At 41.5% G+C, this 15,289-nt stretch overlaps 2 protein-coding genes across 9 annotated transcripts in view; one reads left to right on the forward strand and one right to left on the reverse strand.

Annotated features, from left to right (window-relative positions):
* Positions 1 to 21: 21 nt before the first annotated feature.
* GNL3 (G protein nucleolar 3) lies at positions 22 to 7,540 on the reverse strand. The gene is made up of 15 exons (XM_081160321.1): positions 7,457 to 7,540; positions 6,742 to 6,800; positions 5,731 to 5,868; positions 5,502 to 5,615; positions 5,191 to 5,274; positions 4,337 to 4,469; positions 3,527 to 3,639; positions 2,692 to 2,806; positions 2,193 to 2,280; positions 1,495 to 1,669; positions 1,226 to 1,368; positions 1,010 to 1,146; positions 737 to 918; positions 395 to 464; positions 22 to 306 (listed from the first exon to the last, which is right to left on the reverse strand). Exons 1-15 carry the CDS (start codon positions 7,467 to 7,469, stop codon positions 221 to 223), a joined length of 1,650 nt encoding a protein of 549 aa, XP_081016447.1. The 5' UTR covers positions 7,470 to 7,540; the 3' UTR covers positions 22 to 220.
* A 152-nt stretch (positions 7,541 to 7,692) lies between these two features.
* The window catches only part of PBRM1 (polybromo 1), a 108,392-nt gene continuing 100,795 nt past the window's right edge, over positions 7,693 to 15,289 (forward strand). For 2 of the 8 annotated variants that reach the window (XM_081160312.1, XM_081160316.1), the window contains exons 1-3: positions 7,742 to 7,824; positions 12,889 to 13,038; positions 14,150 to 14,247. In XM_081160312.1, coding sequence (XP_081016438.1) covers positions 12,901 to 13,038; positions 14,150 to 14,247 — 236 coding nt within the window. In that variant the 5' untranslated portion in view covers positions 7,742 to 7,824; positions 12,889 to 12,900. Of the gene's footprint in view, positions 7,825 to 7,962; positions 8,168 to 10,848; positions 10,869 to 11,128; positions 11,246 to 12,885; positions 13,039 to 14,149; positions 14,248 to 15,289 lie in introns of those variants that run through there. The other 6 variants (XM_081160310.1, XM_081160317.1, XM_081160315.1 and 3 more) reach the window with 6 other exon arrangements.

Genomic DNA, 15,289 nt, shown 5'->3' on the forward strand with positions numbered 1-15,289 from the left:
GAGTTCTACCCACTCAGTGTATAAAAGAAGAAATCTTTTTTATGGAATTCAGACACTCTACATTGCCTGACGTTTAAAATGAATATAATACATACTTATAAAATTTACATAGCTTATGTCGTAACAGAAACAAACTGGTATACATCACACACACAGAACAGCTTAGTAGTCCGTTCGAAATGTAAAAACAAACACAGAAAACCACTAGGACAAAGTTGTGTCACACATAGTCTGTACTGAAGTCGTAAGCATCACCTTCCTCTTCGGGCATCCTACCAAAGATGTAAGATTGTGCAGACTGTTTATCTATATTGGAGGAAAGAAAAGTGAGGTGATTATTTTAAGTAAAAGCAATTCTAACTGATTTGTTAGAAGACCCCTCCACCCAGCTCACCTGCTTGAGACTCCTCAGGCAGTGCCTCCTCCCAGGTCTCTTTTGCAGGGGATATGTCTGAGCTCTCTTCCTATGGGAAAAAGAGAAACAGTGCTATATTAGTAGCCCCTGTGCCCTTCATTAATCCATTATATACCTGGGAAAGTCCCTAAAGATACACATAATGGAATGAACGAAACAAAGACTAATGAGTGGAAGACTTAAATACCTACATTGTATGGGGCTTTTTTGTAGTCTTCTATGAAATATTTAATTTCTACCTTTAGCCCCTTCTCATTTGTTGTACATTATAATATTGGAAAACATAATTCAGCTTAAACAGCTCATGGACAACATACTTACACCAGCTTCTTCTTCAACACTTTCCTGGTCATTGCTGATGTCTTCATAGTCCTCCCCCTTTTCCTGCTTCCTCTCTTTCTGTTTTGGCAATTCTTCAGGTATGTCCTTTTCCTCTGTTATTCCATTTGTCAGACCCGAGGACTTGAAAAGGATGCTACTGGCTAAACGAGGGCCCCTGATTGCTAGGAAAGGAAAACAGCACATGTAAACAGATGAGACCTTTATTGGTCTGTCCGCTGACGAAGACAGCAAACACAAGCCTAGCTTACCTACCCTGTATGCTGTGTGCATTGTTCTTTTCCAGTTCTTCCAGATTAAAGCCCCATTTCATGTCTGTCACAATGTTTTCATTAAAATGTGGAGAGAGAGTCCAAGATGTAGGGGGATGGCAATAGTAGCCTAAAGAGCCACTGGAATTAAAAACAAGATTTGTCAAAAATCAGTTCCCTTATTCTATGTGGTCATCCAATGCCAAGAAAGAAGCCTTACCCTGTCCACTCAGACCACAGCAGTTTGGCAGCACCTTCTACATTGGGGCTTCCACCTTTTTGGTGTAGTCCTCTTCTCTGAGCAAGGAAAGTAAAAAATTCCAAAGAGTCCTTAAAGTCTGCGACAGTGAACTTCAGTACTACCTTAAAAGAAAAATAAACTGTCATTTGTCTGACACGGCATGGTTATTAAAAAAAAACTTAGAATTTTCTACTTAAAATGCTCAAGATGAAAGAGAGAATAGAGCTCAAGTGAAGGGGTTCTTCTACCTGTCGAGTGTCAGCGTGGGACAGGATGGCGCTGGCAGCCTCCACTGGTTTTAGTACCTCAATACTTGTTGGACTTCTCAGAGCAAGTGCAGTCGGGGAATTAAGTGGAGACACAATGAAACTTGGACTATCTATGATTGTGATTTGTTTGCCCAGGGGGACAACCTGCATGCTCCTAGAACAAAAGATGGTAACTGATGAGGGTACTAGTTTACCCAGAGGACGACAGACAGAACACGAAGCTCAGGGTTGGATTGAACAAACTCAGCATAGTCTGTCAGATCCAGTTTATCATCATTTGCTTCATGTTTATCTAAAACCATATAGTGCTCCTTCCCCTTCTAAAAAGAAACACTACGTTGTAGCTTACACATTAACCTGAACACATACTGCCTCCTCTGCCATAAATATGCCCCCCCCCCCCATCTGGCAGACATCTCAAGGCCAGGTTAAAGCATCACTTCCTCTACGGGAGCTTTCCCCTCCTGCTGAATCCATTTGCTTATTTGTCTTTCAAACTAGATCACAGGCAACTATTCCATTCCAATCTTCCTCATGCCTAGCACTGGCTTAACCTCTTCCTTTCACTAACACCTATAAAGAAAGAACAGGAAATTGTCTTCCTTAAGATATCCAAAAGAAAATCACATTTACTCATCTATAATGAAATATTACAATTATGGAACAACTCAGTTTACCTTGTAAGCCCCATGGATACACCGACATTACATATCTGTTCTTGTTTTAAGCTATTGATGATGCTGCTTTTCCCCACATTTGGGAAACCTATAAATGGTAAATTCACAGATTAAAAGGCATTATGTGTTGGTAATTATAACATTCCCATAGTTTTACTTTATGCTTGCCTGATGTTTAGAGCAAGATCAGAGTTGGATCTGAGTATCTTCACTTTAACACTAAGACTAATCTTAGCATCCTCATTTCTTGCACAAGTAATGAGAGGGCAAGAAAAGATGATTAATTCAAATAAACCCAGAGCTTTAAGAAGCCAACTTCCTACAGTGCCCGGTTGGCAAAAATGAATTAGGCAACAATTATGTGAAATTTGTGTTTACACTGTGTGTGTGTTTGGTAGGTGGGCAATAAATTAGTGTTTAAACAAGTCCTTTATTTAGCAACAACCCCATACACTCTTAACAGAGAGTAAGACATAAAATGTGGTGAACTGAAACTCACCAATTACTCCAACCTGAATAGCTTTTCCATAATTCTCTTGAAAACCTCTAAGAAGTTTCCAAAGGCCTTCTTTCCCAACGCAGATTTCCCTTTTGAATGGCGCTTGCCTCCTTACCTTCACATTAAAATTGCAAATAATTAGTTTACCAACAACCCAACCTATAAAACTCAAAAATCTGCCTGGCCAGGCGTGGCTCAGCAGTTGAGTATCGACTAGGATCCAGGAGATACGACCTAGGATCCAGGAGATACGTGGTTCAATCCCAGGTCAGGGCACATGCCCAGGTTGTGAGCTTGATCCCCAGCTGGGGGCGTGCAGGAGGCAGCTGATCAATGACTCTCTCATCATGTCTCTGTCTCTGTCTCTCTCTCCCTCCTTCCCCTCTCTCTGAAATCAATAAAGATGGTTTGTTTTTTTAAAACAAACAAAAAAACAAACTCAAAAATCTGGCTCCAAAGACCAGCTATTAAAGTCACCACACTCTAGCCCAGCCAGCGTGGCTCAGTGGTTGAGCATCAACCCGTGAACCAGGAGGTCAGGGTTCGATTCCCAGTCAGAGCACACATCAGTGTTGCAGGTTCTGTCCCCAATAGGAGGCATGTAGGAAACAGCCAATAAATGACTCTCATCATTTATGTTTCTATCTCTCTGAAATCAATAAAAATATTTTTTTTAAATTAACCACTCTACTGCTTTTCAGATTATCTCTGGGTGAAATCAGAGTTGGATCTTATATGTTCTCATTATTTAAATCAAGATTTTGTATACTCATCATATTTCAGCCATCCAAAATCTGAAAGCAGCACACTTCCCACCAATGATGGTAAAGGGTACCTTGGTTATCTTCCTTTTGTCCTTCACATTTGTTGAGGCTCTGAACACAACTGTTGGCAACTCCTTCTTCAAATAATTTAGCCAGTTCTCCAAATTCTCCTTTGGTACCAAATCTGATAGGGATTAGAAATAAGATACATGTTCCAAATCTGGTCATTCTGTTGAGATGAATTTGCAAATCTGATAAACTATGGGTATCTTCCCAATTTGCCTTTTCCCAGTTTTTTTTCAGAAGGATTTAAATGGAAGATGAGGAAAAGATAAGCTCTCTACTGTACTGCCCTTATCTTAAGAATTCAGTACATATACCTCTGTATTTTTTCAATTCTCCTATGTACTACACACCCTTTCAGAATTAAGTCAACTTCTAGACTGTTACCCTACTAACCCTTGGGCTTTATTTCCAGAACTTACTTAAGGTAGCAGCCATGTTTACTGACCACACAGTAATTGTAGATCCCATTATTATTCTCTGCTTCACAGGTCTCTATTCTGGGGTTTCCTGTTCCTGCTGCTCAAACCCAGACATATTTAAATATACTGCACACTGAGTACAGAAGCTTATACTCTTAAATAAGACAAGGTGCTAAGTACTGAATAACAAAAAACAGCAGAAACCAGTCCAATCACTTGTAGAAAACACCTCCACCCCTCTGCCCAGCACCGTCTTTGGCAACAAGAGCAAATGCACTGGCTTTGTTGAGGTCAGAGTTGGATCTTACCAGTCTTCAGAGATAATCAGACTGTTCAGATGTTTTCCTCATTCCTCACCAGTACACATTAAACACAAAGGGCATCCCTTTGGCTCACCTGATTTATTTAATACAAGTACCAGCTTTTTTTGTCCACCCTGGACAATGGCCTCTTCCACCTGGGGACACCTGCAACCAAGAGGATCTCTGGCATCCAACACTTCCAGCACAACATCTGAGGCTTCAATCACCTGTCAAGGTAGAAATTATGAGGGAACTATCTGGGGACACCCCCACACAAGTATATTGGCATTATCCACTTTGCAACAGGGTGAGATCAGAGTTGGATCTCACTTATTCACTTTGGTATGAAGAATGTTCACGTTCATCATTTCTCACAGGAAAGGTAACAAAGGTGTGCTCAGCAGCCTCTGGCCTCTCGTTAACATAGATTCCAAAAGTGGAAACATCCCCACTGTCTGAATATAGCATCCCCCATAGTGAATTAGGTTGTTAGATAAGTTTTTGTGCCCCTGACAAGAGCTGCTGAGAAGCATGATTAAGCGCTATTCACAGGGGGGAGCGAGCTTGGGAAAACAGGAGTTGGGGGTGGGAGTGCTTGCACCAAGACACCCTTTTGATCTCCTACAAAGTACTAATTTTAATGTATTTTGCACTTTTAAAAACCACTGTGTCAACATGTTACTTTAACGTGAAGTATCACTTTTGTAAATCATGCTTATGGAGAATTGTTCCTGTGCAAAAATTTTAAACCACAAGAATATTTTCTTCAGCTAAACATAACAGAAAGGCCCTAAATAGGATAAAGCAACTTGGTTCAGCTCTTGTGAATACCTCCTTCCAGTGCAAGTGAACTTTACTTCATTTTTACAAGGCTGGTGTCAGGAAAAAGGAATGATTCTAATCTTTTAAACCTCAGTGCCACTTTCAGAAAGACTTAGATTAAGTTACCTTTTTAAGTTCCTGACAATACAACTTCTTTGGATTCTGTCTGGCCAGCTTGCCTTTGTTCTTAGCTTTGCACTGCCCAGGTTCCTAAAGGATAGAGACAAAGGGGAAAGGACACAAAACCAGAAATTCAGCAGCTGGAACTTGTCTCCGTCTTCCATGGCTGACTAGGGGAACTGCAGTCGATATTAAGTAGGTACGACAGCATCTGATCTCGATCCTTTTCTTCCCAAGACGCACAGCAACTCCGGTCCTGTTTATGTGCTTTTTTTTCTACATTAGAACTCCTCTCTCATTCAGAGACTTAATCGTACCTCCTTCACAGGTTCCACGTTAGATGGCTCAACACCAGGCTTAGCTTCAAGTTTTCTTTTCTTTTCCTGTTCCTTCTGCCTGTCAAGTTTCTGCTGTTCTTTTAGTTCTTCAAGCTGTGTCCAAGCCATAAAAGAAATGGGTGAGCCAAAGTGACATGGTGGTGTTTACTTAAAAAAAAAAAAAAAATTACACATCACTTGTTGAAAATTTCAGCTAACGTTATCCTACCCGCTGTTTCCTTAGTTCAGCTTCCCGAAGAAGAGCCTCCTTAAAAGGAGCACTGTTTGGAACTCCTGGGTCTTTCCTAGGTTTCTTGTGACCCCGTTTCTTAGCCTCCTTCCTCAATTTTCGATAGTGCTCTCGAACCTAACATGATAAACAACAATTTTTTAAATCAGTTTACAAAAATACTAATCAGAAATATTACATCTGTAAAATGACCTAGAAAAACAGAACTTCAATTGTAACCATACAGATGGATGCCTATAAAACAGCAAGAAGATGTCACTGGGCCCTGGCCAATGTGGCTGAGTGTTATCCCATGCACCAAAAGGTCACCCATTCAATTCCTGCTCAGGGCACATGCCTGGGCTTGATGCCCAGTAGGGGGGAGTGCAGGAGGCAGCTGATTGATGCTCACATCAATGTTTGTTTATACTTATCACTCAATTACTACACTTTCCCACAACTGTGCTTTTTAAAAAATATCTATTTTTTATTGATTTCAGAGAAAAGGGGAGAGGGAGAGAGATAAACATCAATGATGAGGGCGTCATCACTGATCAGCTGCCTCCTGTACGTCCCTGACTGGGGATCGAGCCCTGGGCATGTGCACTGACCGGGAATAGAACCTCGATCTCCTGGGTCCTAGGTCAATGCTCAACCGCTGAGCCATGCTCAACCACTGAGCCATGTCCGGCCGGGCCACAGCTGCACTCTTGATGCCTAAGAGATTGTGCTGCCTTGGCTGGGTAGCTCAGTTAGAGTATCATCTGGATATACCAAGGTTTCGGGTTCGATCCCTGGTGAGGGCACATGAATACAAAAATAAGTGGAACAACAAATCAATGTTTCTCTCTCCCTCTCTTAAAAAAAAAAAGCTTGTGCCATGGTCAGTATATTTCCAACTTCCATTTTCTGAGATGCATCATAGTAATCTAATCCTCCTCCTGGAGGAGAGGTGGGGCAGAAATCAATTTAGCATTGTATCTGTACAGTTCTCCCAAGCACAAGTCTTACCTTTTTTTGGATTTTATACCGCTTATGGCAAGTCATGCGTTTACTTGCTTTCTTTAACTCTACAAAGAAACATCAAAAGAAGATTACACACAAATGATCAGTTTGTTTAGTTCTTGGTGACTGCGCTCAGGGGTCAGGTTCCCTTTTTGTGTTAAGTAATTAATCTGCTCTCAAGAGTAATTTAAGAATCACGTGAGGCGCATAATAAAAATACACATGCCACTCTCAAATCCCAGAGGATTTGACTCAATAGATCGAGAGTGGACCCCAACTACCCCCCTCCCGCTCTTCCCATATCAGACTGGGATCTTACTCAGGAGTGCAGGGGACAGGCGCTTCTCATCAACCAAGAATCACAAGGTAGGAGCAAAGGTGGGTTCGAGAGGCTACTCTCATACCTCACGGGGGCCGGACCGAAAATAACCGCATAAGGGAAAAAGGGGCTCTAAACCTGGCTCAGACCCTGTTTCTTCACGAGATTCTGGCCTGATCCGACCTTTGGGGCCCAGCCGTCCTTCTGTATTATGGGCCCGCGGTTAACACGAGGCCTTCCAACTCTAGGTTCTACGCGGGACCAGACCGATGGCTGACGGCCTACCCGCAAGCTCCCATTCCTGCAGAGACCAAGCCTCATAATAACACCTGGATGGGTTCATCGACCATCAGAAGCAACCCTTCCCTCCACGTCCCAAGTCCGCTCCCAGACAACACTCACTGGGCCGCTTCATACTGCAAGTGGGAAGAGCAGCGGCGGCTGCGATAGTAACTACAACCTGCCTCCGCCGGCACCACGTGTGAACTTAGGCCACCGACGAGCTTCACGCCCTCACGCTGCTGCCGTAAAGCGCGCCGCCGCCGGCCAGCGTGCGCGGGCACGCAATGTCGCGCAGAGCCGGGATCGCTTGGCGGCCCCAGGGCTGGTTTTGCGGCGGCACCGGGAGGGGTGAGGGCGGTGAGGGCGGCGGGTGAAGAGCGACGGCAGCGGTCGCGGCCGGAGGAGCAATAGCAGCAGCCGTGGCGGCCACGGGGCGGGGCGCGGCGGTCGGGGACCGCGGCCGGGGCTGCAGGCGGCGGAGCGGCTGGGTAAGGCCGGGCCTGGGGAGGGCGGGGCCGCTCCTCTTCGGCCGGCTCCCGGGCCTTTGTGTGGGCCCGGGCGGGCGGGAGCAGCGGTGGAGGCCCCGCCCCGGCTGTGGAGACGCGCCGGTCAGGCCAGGCGCGCGGGGCGGGGCACGGCGGCGGGCTTCCGGATCGGCCCGGCCGCCTTGCGGCACCTGTCGGCGGAGACAAAGGCGCGCCGCGGCCCGGAAGCTCCCCGCGCCCCTCTTTCCCGCCCCGAGCGGCTGGCCGAGTGCTCGTCGCGCACAGCTCCAAAGCTGTCAGCGTTTCCCTTAGGCTCGCCGGTACCAGTGACAGGTCGGGAAAGCAGGTCAGGGCCTTCTTTTTTTTTGTTTCTTGATGGTTCCAACGCAAACTCTAATAGTGATTTTTTTTTTTTTTTTTACACTTTCCGGATGACTGTTCAGACGGAATATTTTTATCAATGGGACTTGTATTTATAGTATACGCCAGATATTTAAATTTCTTACTTGCAACACCACAAAGAGTCGAGGTTTTTAAGCTGTTTATTTCTGGTCTTTAACATTTTTCCATCTCTTGAAGTTTTTTTTTTACTGAAAGAGAAGCATAGTTTTGTTCTTACAGTGTAGATACTGGAGACTTAAAAGGGAAGATTGGCAAAAATGTGAAAGAAATCCTGAAAAACAAGTGACAAGTACACAGTATAGTAGAAATAGAAATAATAACTACAAAAACATATGTTCGAGTAAAACATTTTTGTTAACTTATTTTAAACTAGGTCTCAAAATGATTTTAGATGCTCCCCCCATTTAGAAGTGCACTCTTTCCCAAATATCAGTCAGAAGCAAACTGAACTCAATACAAATCTAAGAGTAGTATAATTTTTGCTTTATTAGTTGTTAACAGATTGCCCATATTTTAAAATTAGAAGGAAGATTGGAAAGTATCCTTTGAAGAAGTGTTTCAAATTAAAACAGTAACAAATATGTGTGTGGTTAAACTAAAGGGTCTTGACCACATTCTTTGGCTTTGGGAGTGTCCAGAATACCTCAGATATTAATATTCTACCCAAATTCCCCAAATTAGAAAATTTTGGGATATCTGTATGTTAGACAATTACCAAGCCATCAAACATCATTGGAAGAATGTTGACTTGGAAGAATCTTCCCTGAGTTAAAACACAGGCTGTAAAATAATAATATGGTTTGCTAAAGCTTTTTTTTTTTTAAAGGCATAGAATAAATACTGAAAGCTGTGAAAGCCAATGTTAAGGGTGATTTTTCTCTGGGAAGTAGGATTATAAGTGATTTTTTTCCCTTTGAATCATGTTTTCCACATTTTTGTTTTAGGCATGTATTACAGTATTAAGTATCACTAGAAGTACAGGAAATTTATTTACCATCAAAGTATACCAGTTGAGCCCTAGTCATTTTGCTCAGTGGTTAGAGCATCAGCCCTCAGACTGAAGGGTCCCAGGTTTAATTCCGGCCAAGAGTACATACCTCAGTCGCAGACTAGATCCCCAGCCTTGTGTGAGGGACAACCAACAATGTGAGTCCCACATTGATGTTTCTCACACACTCTTTTTCTCTCCCCCTCCTCCTCCCCCTCTCCCTTCCACTCTCTGAAAAGCAATGAAAAAAATATCCTCAGTGAGGATAAAAAATATATATATACACACACATATATACACATACACACATACATACACATATTTATACACACGTGCATACACCAGTTGGCTATACTGAGTAAATATTTTCCCAGTTACAAGTTACAGAGTTATTCTTTACTGTAATTAATTATTGGTTGTGAGACTTTTGGACATGTGACCATAATGAATACCATTTTATTTATTTTTTATTTTTTTATAATATATCTTTATTGATTTCAGAGAGAGGAAAGGAGAGAGAGAGAGAGAGAGAGACAGAAACATCAATGATGAGAGAGCCATTGATCGAGCCCACAACCCGGGCATGTGCCCTGACTGGGAATCGAACCCTGATCTCCTGGATCCCAGGTCGACACTCAACCGCTGAGCCATGCCTGGCCGGGCTGAATACCATTTTAAAACTTGTAATTCAGCTTTGGAATCTACTTCTTTCCTCTTCATGGAAAATAATTGCTGAAGGGATGCTCCAGGCTTTTTAAATTACACGAACTTTTTAAAATGTTTCACTGACGTGCTCTTTTAATACATTTATTAAATACATAAATTGATCACCCAAACTCTACCAAATATTCTGTAAGCCAAGGCTACAAAATGAATAAAATTTTGCCCCTGTGCCAAGGGAGCATGCAATTCTAAGGTTGAAACTTAACATTTTTGTTATGTTTTGAAATTTCAAAGTGATTTCACATACATTTCACTGTCACAACAATCCAAGGGAGACAGTACACTTTACTGTTCTCATTTTAGAAATGAAGAAACATCCCAGAGGTTGTGTTCAAGCAACAGCAAACATATTTAGAGGTGGAAAAATTGGGTCTGCTGAGCTCAGGTCCTGTTGCTCCTCCCACCTACTTGGCCACATTGCCTTTCTTGCCAAACTTCCAAAATACTTTTAAAATGTGTCCATTGGATAAGAAAATAATAAAAAATTATCGTTAAGTTGCATCTTTTCTTATCTTACCAAAGTAAATTAATGATTCAAGGAATTTAGGTATTGAATAGTCTAAACTATATACATACCCCAATGATTTATATTTTTGGTCATTTGATTGTCCGTGGGTTACTTATAAAAATGATTTTTACCTCCTGCCAAAATGGTTGATGGCTTTGTTTTTTTTAACCTTTCTAAACTTGTATGTGGTGTCTTCCCAATGCTGATAGGACTTTTGGAAAGAAATGTTGTGGGGAGAGGAGTTTTCCATACTCCGCTCACATGAGCCATTCTTGGTTTGTTCTAGCCTGCCAACACTTGGTGTCACATGTGAACCTTCCACATGTGTTCACTCTCCATCCCAGCTCTGTGATTGAACTCTGCTCTCATTGACTAGGGGGCATTTGGGCAGGCATGCTTCATTCCTGGAATTAACAGTCATTCCATGTGAGTAAAGGGAAACCTCAGTGAGATGTCTTTAAGCACATGAAAAGCTTTTGGTTTTAAAATGGAAGAAATGTCAGGTATTTTTAATGCCTGAGCCTAAGTTTCATTGGCACAAGAAAACTGATATGCCTATTTTCTCCAGTTCTCTTATCTTTCCTTATCAGTTCTACTTGAATGTTTTCTATCTTTCGTACTCATTTTTACTTCTTCTGACCCTTCTTTTTTATTTCCCCTTTCTCTGTCTTGTTCTTCTCTTTCAGTTTTGAATATATTAACACTGAATCAGCACTTTTAAAGCCCTGCCTTCTCCCACTGTCTTCACTTGGCCTTCAGACATAATGAGGAGACTGGCTTTTCGAGGCGCTGGTTGTGCTCTGGTAAAGCTGGTAAATTACTGATCATCTACACCCTTTTCCTTTTCTGTCCTTCCTTGCCTTTTCCCTTCCACCTTTCTTAAATTTTGTTATCCTTTCCGTAAAGAGCCCCTCCTCATGTTTATCAAATGCACTTGTGTCCTTGTCATAGATTAGTTTACAATGAAAGAATTGGTACTTAGTTTCTTCATCTTTATGACTGAGGACAGTTTATCAGCCTTTTATAAAACAAACAAAAATCAACAAAACTTGGCTATCCTTGGCTAAGCCCTTTGAGCTTTTTAGCCAATTGTAGCCAATTGCAGACTAATGCACTGTGTAACAAACCAGTCTAGAAGAGGAAGAAACGTCCTGATGGTGGGTTCTGTTTTCAGATACCATGTGGACTGTTGAAGGAAGAGATAGGAGACTCCTCGTTTCTTAATTGCTTACCATGATCGTTTATTTTGTTGGTTTGTTTAGTTCCTGCTTTCATTCCCTGAAGAGCCCCAATTTTTCTCTCCATACTACTGGCAACCGATTGTTTCAGCTGCAGCGTCTTAGTTTCCTGAAATTGAATGTTGATGAATGAAACTTGGATCAGGTTTTTTTGTTGTTGCTGTTGTTTGTTTTTGTTTTTTTAGCCTTAGAGAAAGACCTTTGAAATTACAACATACTATTTGATACTGTTGTTAAATTGTATAAGCATTGTAGGACCTTCTCAGTAGATGTAGCAGATTATTTTAGTGATTACATATCTTGTGTTATAGTCAAATATATATGTGATTTGTAAAGTGTTAAAATTACTTAGCAGCCTGCCTGAAACTGAGGGCACATTTACGTGTTTCTGAAAGGCCAAGTAGGACCTAAGTCCTCACCTCTGAGATGCTCTTCCAAATCATCTACTGAAACTTAGAGCTATGATTTCAAACATCGAGGGAATTTTACCTCATATAACTGAAAAGGAGGTTAGTCTGGATTGACAGAAAAGTTTGAAAGAATGGCTTTGCCACTTTGGTATAGGTAGGGCACGTCACATTACGTGTTTTTCAGGGGTATCTCTTGTGGGTCCTTTAATGAATGGGGAAGAAAACCATTCTCTGTGTTAATTTTAGGGTATATCTAAAATGCTAGAAGGTTAATTGTCCTCTGTCCCCCTAACTTTTTGCACTACTCATTTGCCTCAGGCACAGCTTGCTATTCTTTTTCACCTCATGGCCCGCCTGGAAAATTATTGTAATTGTAGCACACACTGGGGAAAACAGATAAGGCTTCTGTCCCAAAGGCCTGCATGGCTGCCTCGGGCCAAGGGATCAACACCTGCAGCACACTGTTGTACCACTGCACTGGGGTTTCAATTCCAGTCCAGGGTACTTTTGGCGCCAGACTGTTTTGAGTCATTCAAAATTGGTGATACACAAATGAGTCTACTTTTGCTGAATTTGTACCATCCAAGTTGAAAATGTAGCATTCTGATAAATGAAGGGACTAAAGCAACAAGGTCTAGGACTTCCATTGAAAAATCTTCCAGTTAGTCAAGCTTCTTGGCCACAGTTAAAATATCTTCCTGAGTCAACCAAAAGCTTGATATCAAGTGGCCAGCTGAGGGCTTGGTGGCAGAGTTTAAATTTAAATATAAGAACATGGCTAATTATTTTTTATAGAAGAAGTTGGATTCCATGGGTTCCAAAAGAAGAAGAGCGACCTCCCCTTCCAGTAGTGTCAGCGGGGACTTTGATGACGGGCACCATTCTGTGTCTACACCAGGCCCAAGCAGGAAAAGGAGGAGACTTTCCAATCTTCCAACTGTAGATCCTGTGAGTAATGTGGATCACACAGTTTCTGCCTGCTTTTCGTACGATCCCCTATCCTTTTCATGATAAACAGTTAAGATGCAAGGCCTCTCCATTTCTTTTCTCTGGCTTGATATTCTTAACCTTTCTTTTATGAAAAAAAATATAGGGTGTCCCCCCAAAATGTATACACACACTTTGAATAATTATAAAGTCAGTGTTTATTAAAATACATTTCATTTTCAAAATTGAGCTATTAGCTGTTAAAATATGTATACACTGTTTGGGACACCCTGTATTTATTTAGCCATAAGTCTTACAGTAATAGTATACTTTAATATTATGAAATAATGAAGAATATCAGTATGTGCCATTGTGTGGTCACTCAAATAACTGTGTGCTTGTCTTTGCCAAGTACTGTTCTGTTGATTGGGATACAGCCATGTGTAAGACAAGCCAATTTTTCACATGGAGCTTAGATTCTAGTATGGGGTAAGCAAAATGTTAACAGGTGAACAAATAAATAATAAAGTACTGTCAGTTGGTGATAAGTGCTAAGAAGAAAAGTCTGGGTGATTCAGGCTGTTGTGGCCCAAACCTTCAGGTTCTCTGTGATGAGAAGGCACCAGCCCTGCAGAGCGCTGGGGAAGAATGTTCCACACAGGGGCAGGGGCAGGAATGAATTTGGTGTGTTACGATTATAGAGAGATGGTTAAGAGGGAGGAGACTGTCAGAGTCTGCCCAGCCAGGGTATGTTGTTACCCTGTGTACTCTGTGGGCAGTGGTAGGGGTTCAGATTTTATTCTCTGAGTAGTAAGAAGCCCCTGTATTGGATGATTTTAAGCAAAAGAACTATATGAACTAACTTAGTTCAAAAGAAAAAAAAATCACCAGTAGCATAAATCTGATGAAAGATACCATTAACTGATACCATTTATCAGTTAAATTATTTTAAATAAAGAGAGATACTGTCAGCATATTTCAGACTTGGGTTCCCAGATGGTAATTTGGGGGTTCGCCCTTTTTCTTCTCTACTTGCCTTTAATGGGTATTTTCTTATTAAAGATAATCCATATATCTGCACTGACTTTCCGCTCACTTTTCTTGTCCTTTTTTTCTCTTTTCCTATGTGTAGATTGCTGTGTGCCATGAGCTCTACAATACCATCCGGGACTATAAGGATGAACAGGGCAGGCTTCTCTGTGAGCTCTTCATTAGGGCACCGAAGCGAAGGTGAGTTGGAAGGTGAGTGGGAGGAATTTGGTCTTGGGTCAGTGTTTAAAGTATTTGGTAATTGATTTTCTTTTGAAAGGAATGGTTTAAATGATACCGAAGTTGGATTTGTTTTACCTGTCAAGATGTAGTGAAACATATTCAAAATTTTTCTTAAATCGTGATAAAAAAATACACAACGTAAAATTTACTGTCTTAACCATTTTAAGAATACATCTCAATAAGTGTGAAGTATATTCACATTGTTGTACATACAGCAACTCTAGGACTTTTACATATTGCACAGTTAAAACTGTACCCATTAAACAGCTTCTCATTTCTCTCTTTCCCCCCAACTCCTGGAAAGCACCATTGCACTTTGTGTTTCTATGAATTTGACTTCTTTAGATTCCTATTTATCCTTTTTTTTTTTTAAATATATTTTTATTGATTTCAGGGAGAGGGGGAGAGACAGAGAAACATCAATGATGAGAGTCATTGATCGGCTGCCTCCTGCACGCCCCCTACTGGGGATCAAGCTCAAACCCCAACTATGTGCCCTGACTAGGAATCGAACTGCGATCTCCAGGATCATAGGCTGATGCTCAACCACTGAGTCATGCCAGTTGGGCCCTATTTGTCTTTTGTGACTGGCTTATTTCACTTAGCATATTGTCCTCAAGATTCATTCATGTAGCATGTGACAGGCTTGCCTTCCTTTTTAAGGCTGAATAATATTCCTTTGTATGAGTATACCTTATTTGGTTTATCCATTCATCCATTGATAAAGACTTGAGTTGCTTCCACCTCTTGACTCTTGTGAATAATGTGCAGTGAACATGGGAGTGCAAATACCTTTTTGAGATGCTGTTTTCAGTTCTTTGGGATATACTGTATATTCAGAATTAGGATTGCAAGATCTATAGTAATTGTTTTTAATTTTTTGAGGAATCACCATACTGTTTTCCATAATTGCTGCATCATTTTCCTTTCCCACCAACAGTCTACAAGGGTTCCAGTTTTTCCACATCTTTGCTACACTTGCAATTTTATAGTAAGTTTG

The sequence above is a fragment of the Miniopterus schreibersii genome, assembly GCF_964146895.1.
Source record: "Miniopterus schreibersii genome assembly, chromosome: 15".
NCBI classification, from domain to species: Eukaryota; Metazoa; Chordata; class Mammalia; order Chiroptera; family Miniopteridae; genus Miniopterus; species Miniopterus schreibersii.

What these genes read in the sequence shown, in the direction of transcription:
- GNL3 (XM_081160321.1), bottom strand. An exon ending in GGTATAAAATCCAAAAAAAG is followed by an intron (nt 5,869 to 6,741) that starts GTAAGACTTGTG and finishes TTATCATGTTAG; the next exon opens with GTTCGAGAGCACTATCGAAA. An exon ending in ACGTGGAACCTGTGAAGGAG is followed by an intron (nt 5,275 to 5,501) that starts GTACGATTAAGT and finishes TCTATCCTTTAG; the next exon opens with GAACCTGGGCAGTGCAAAGC.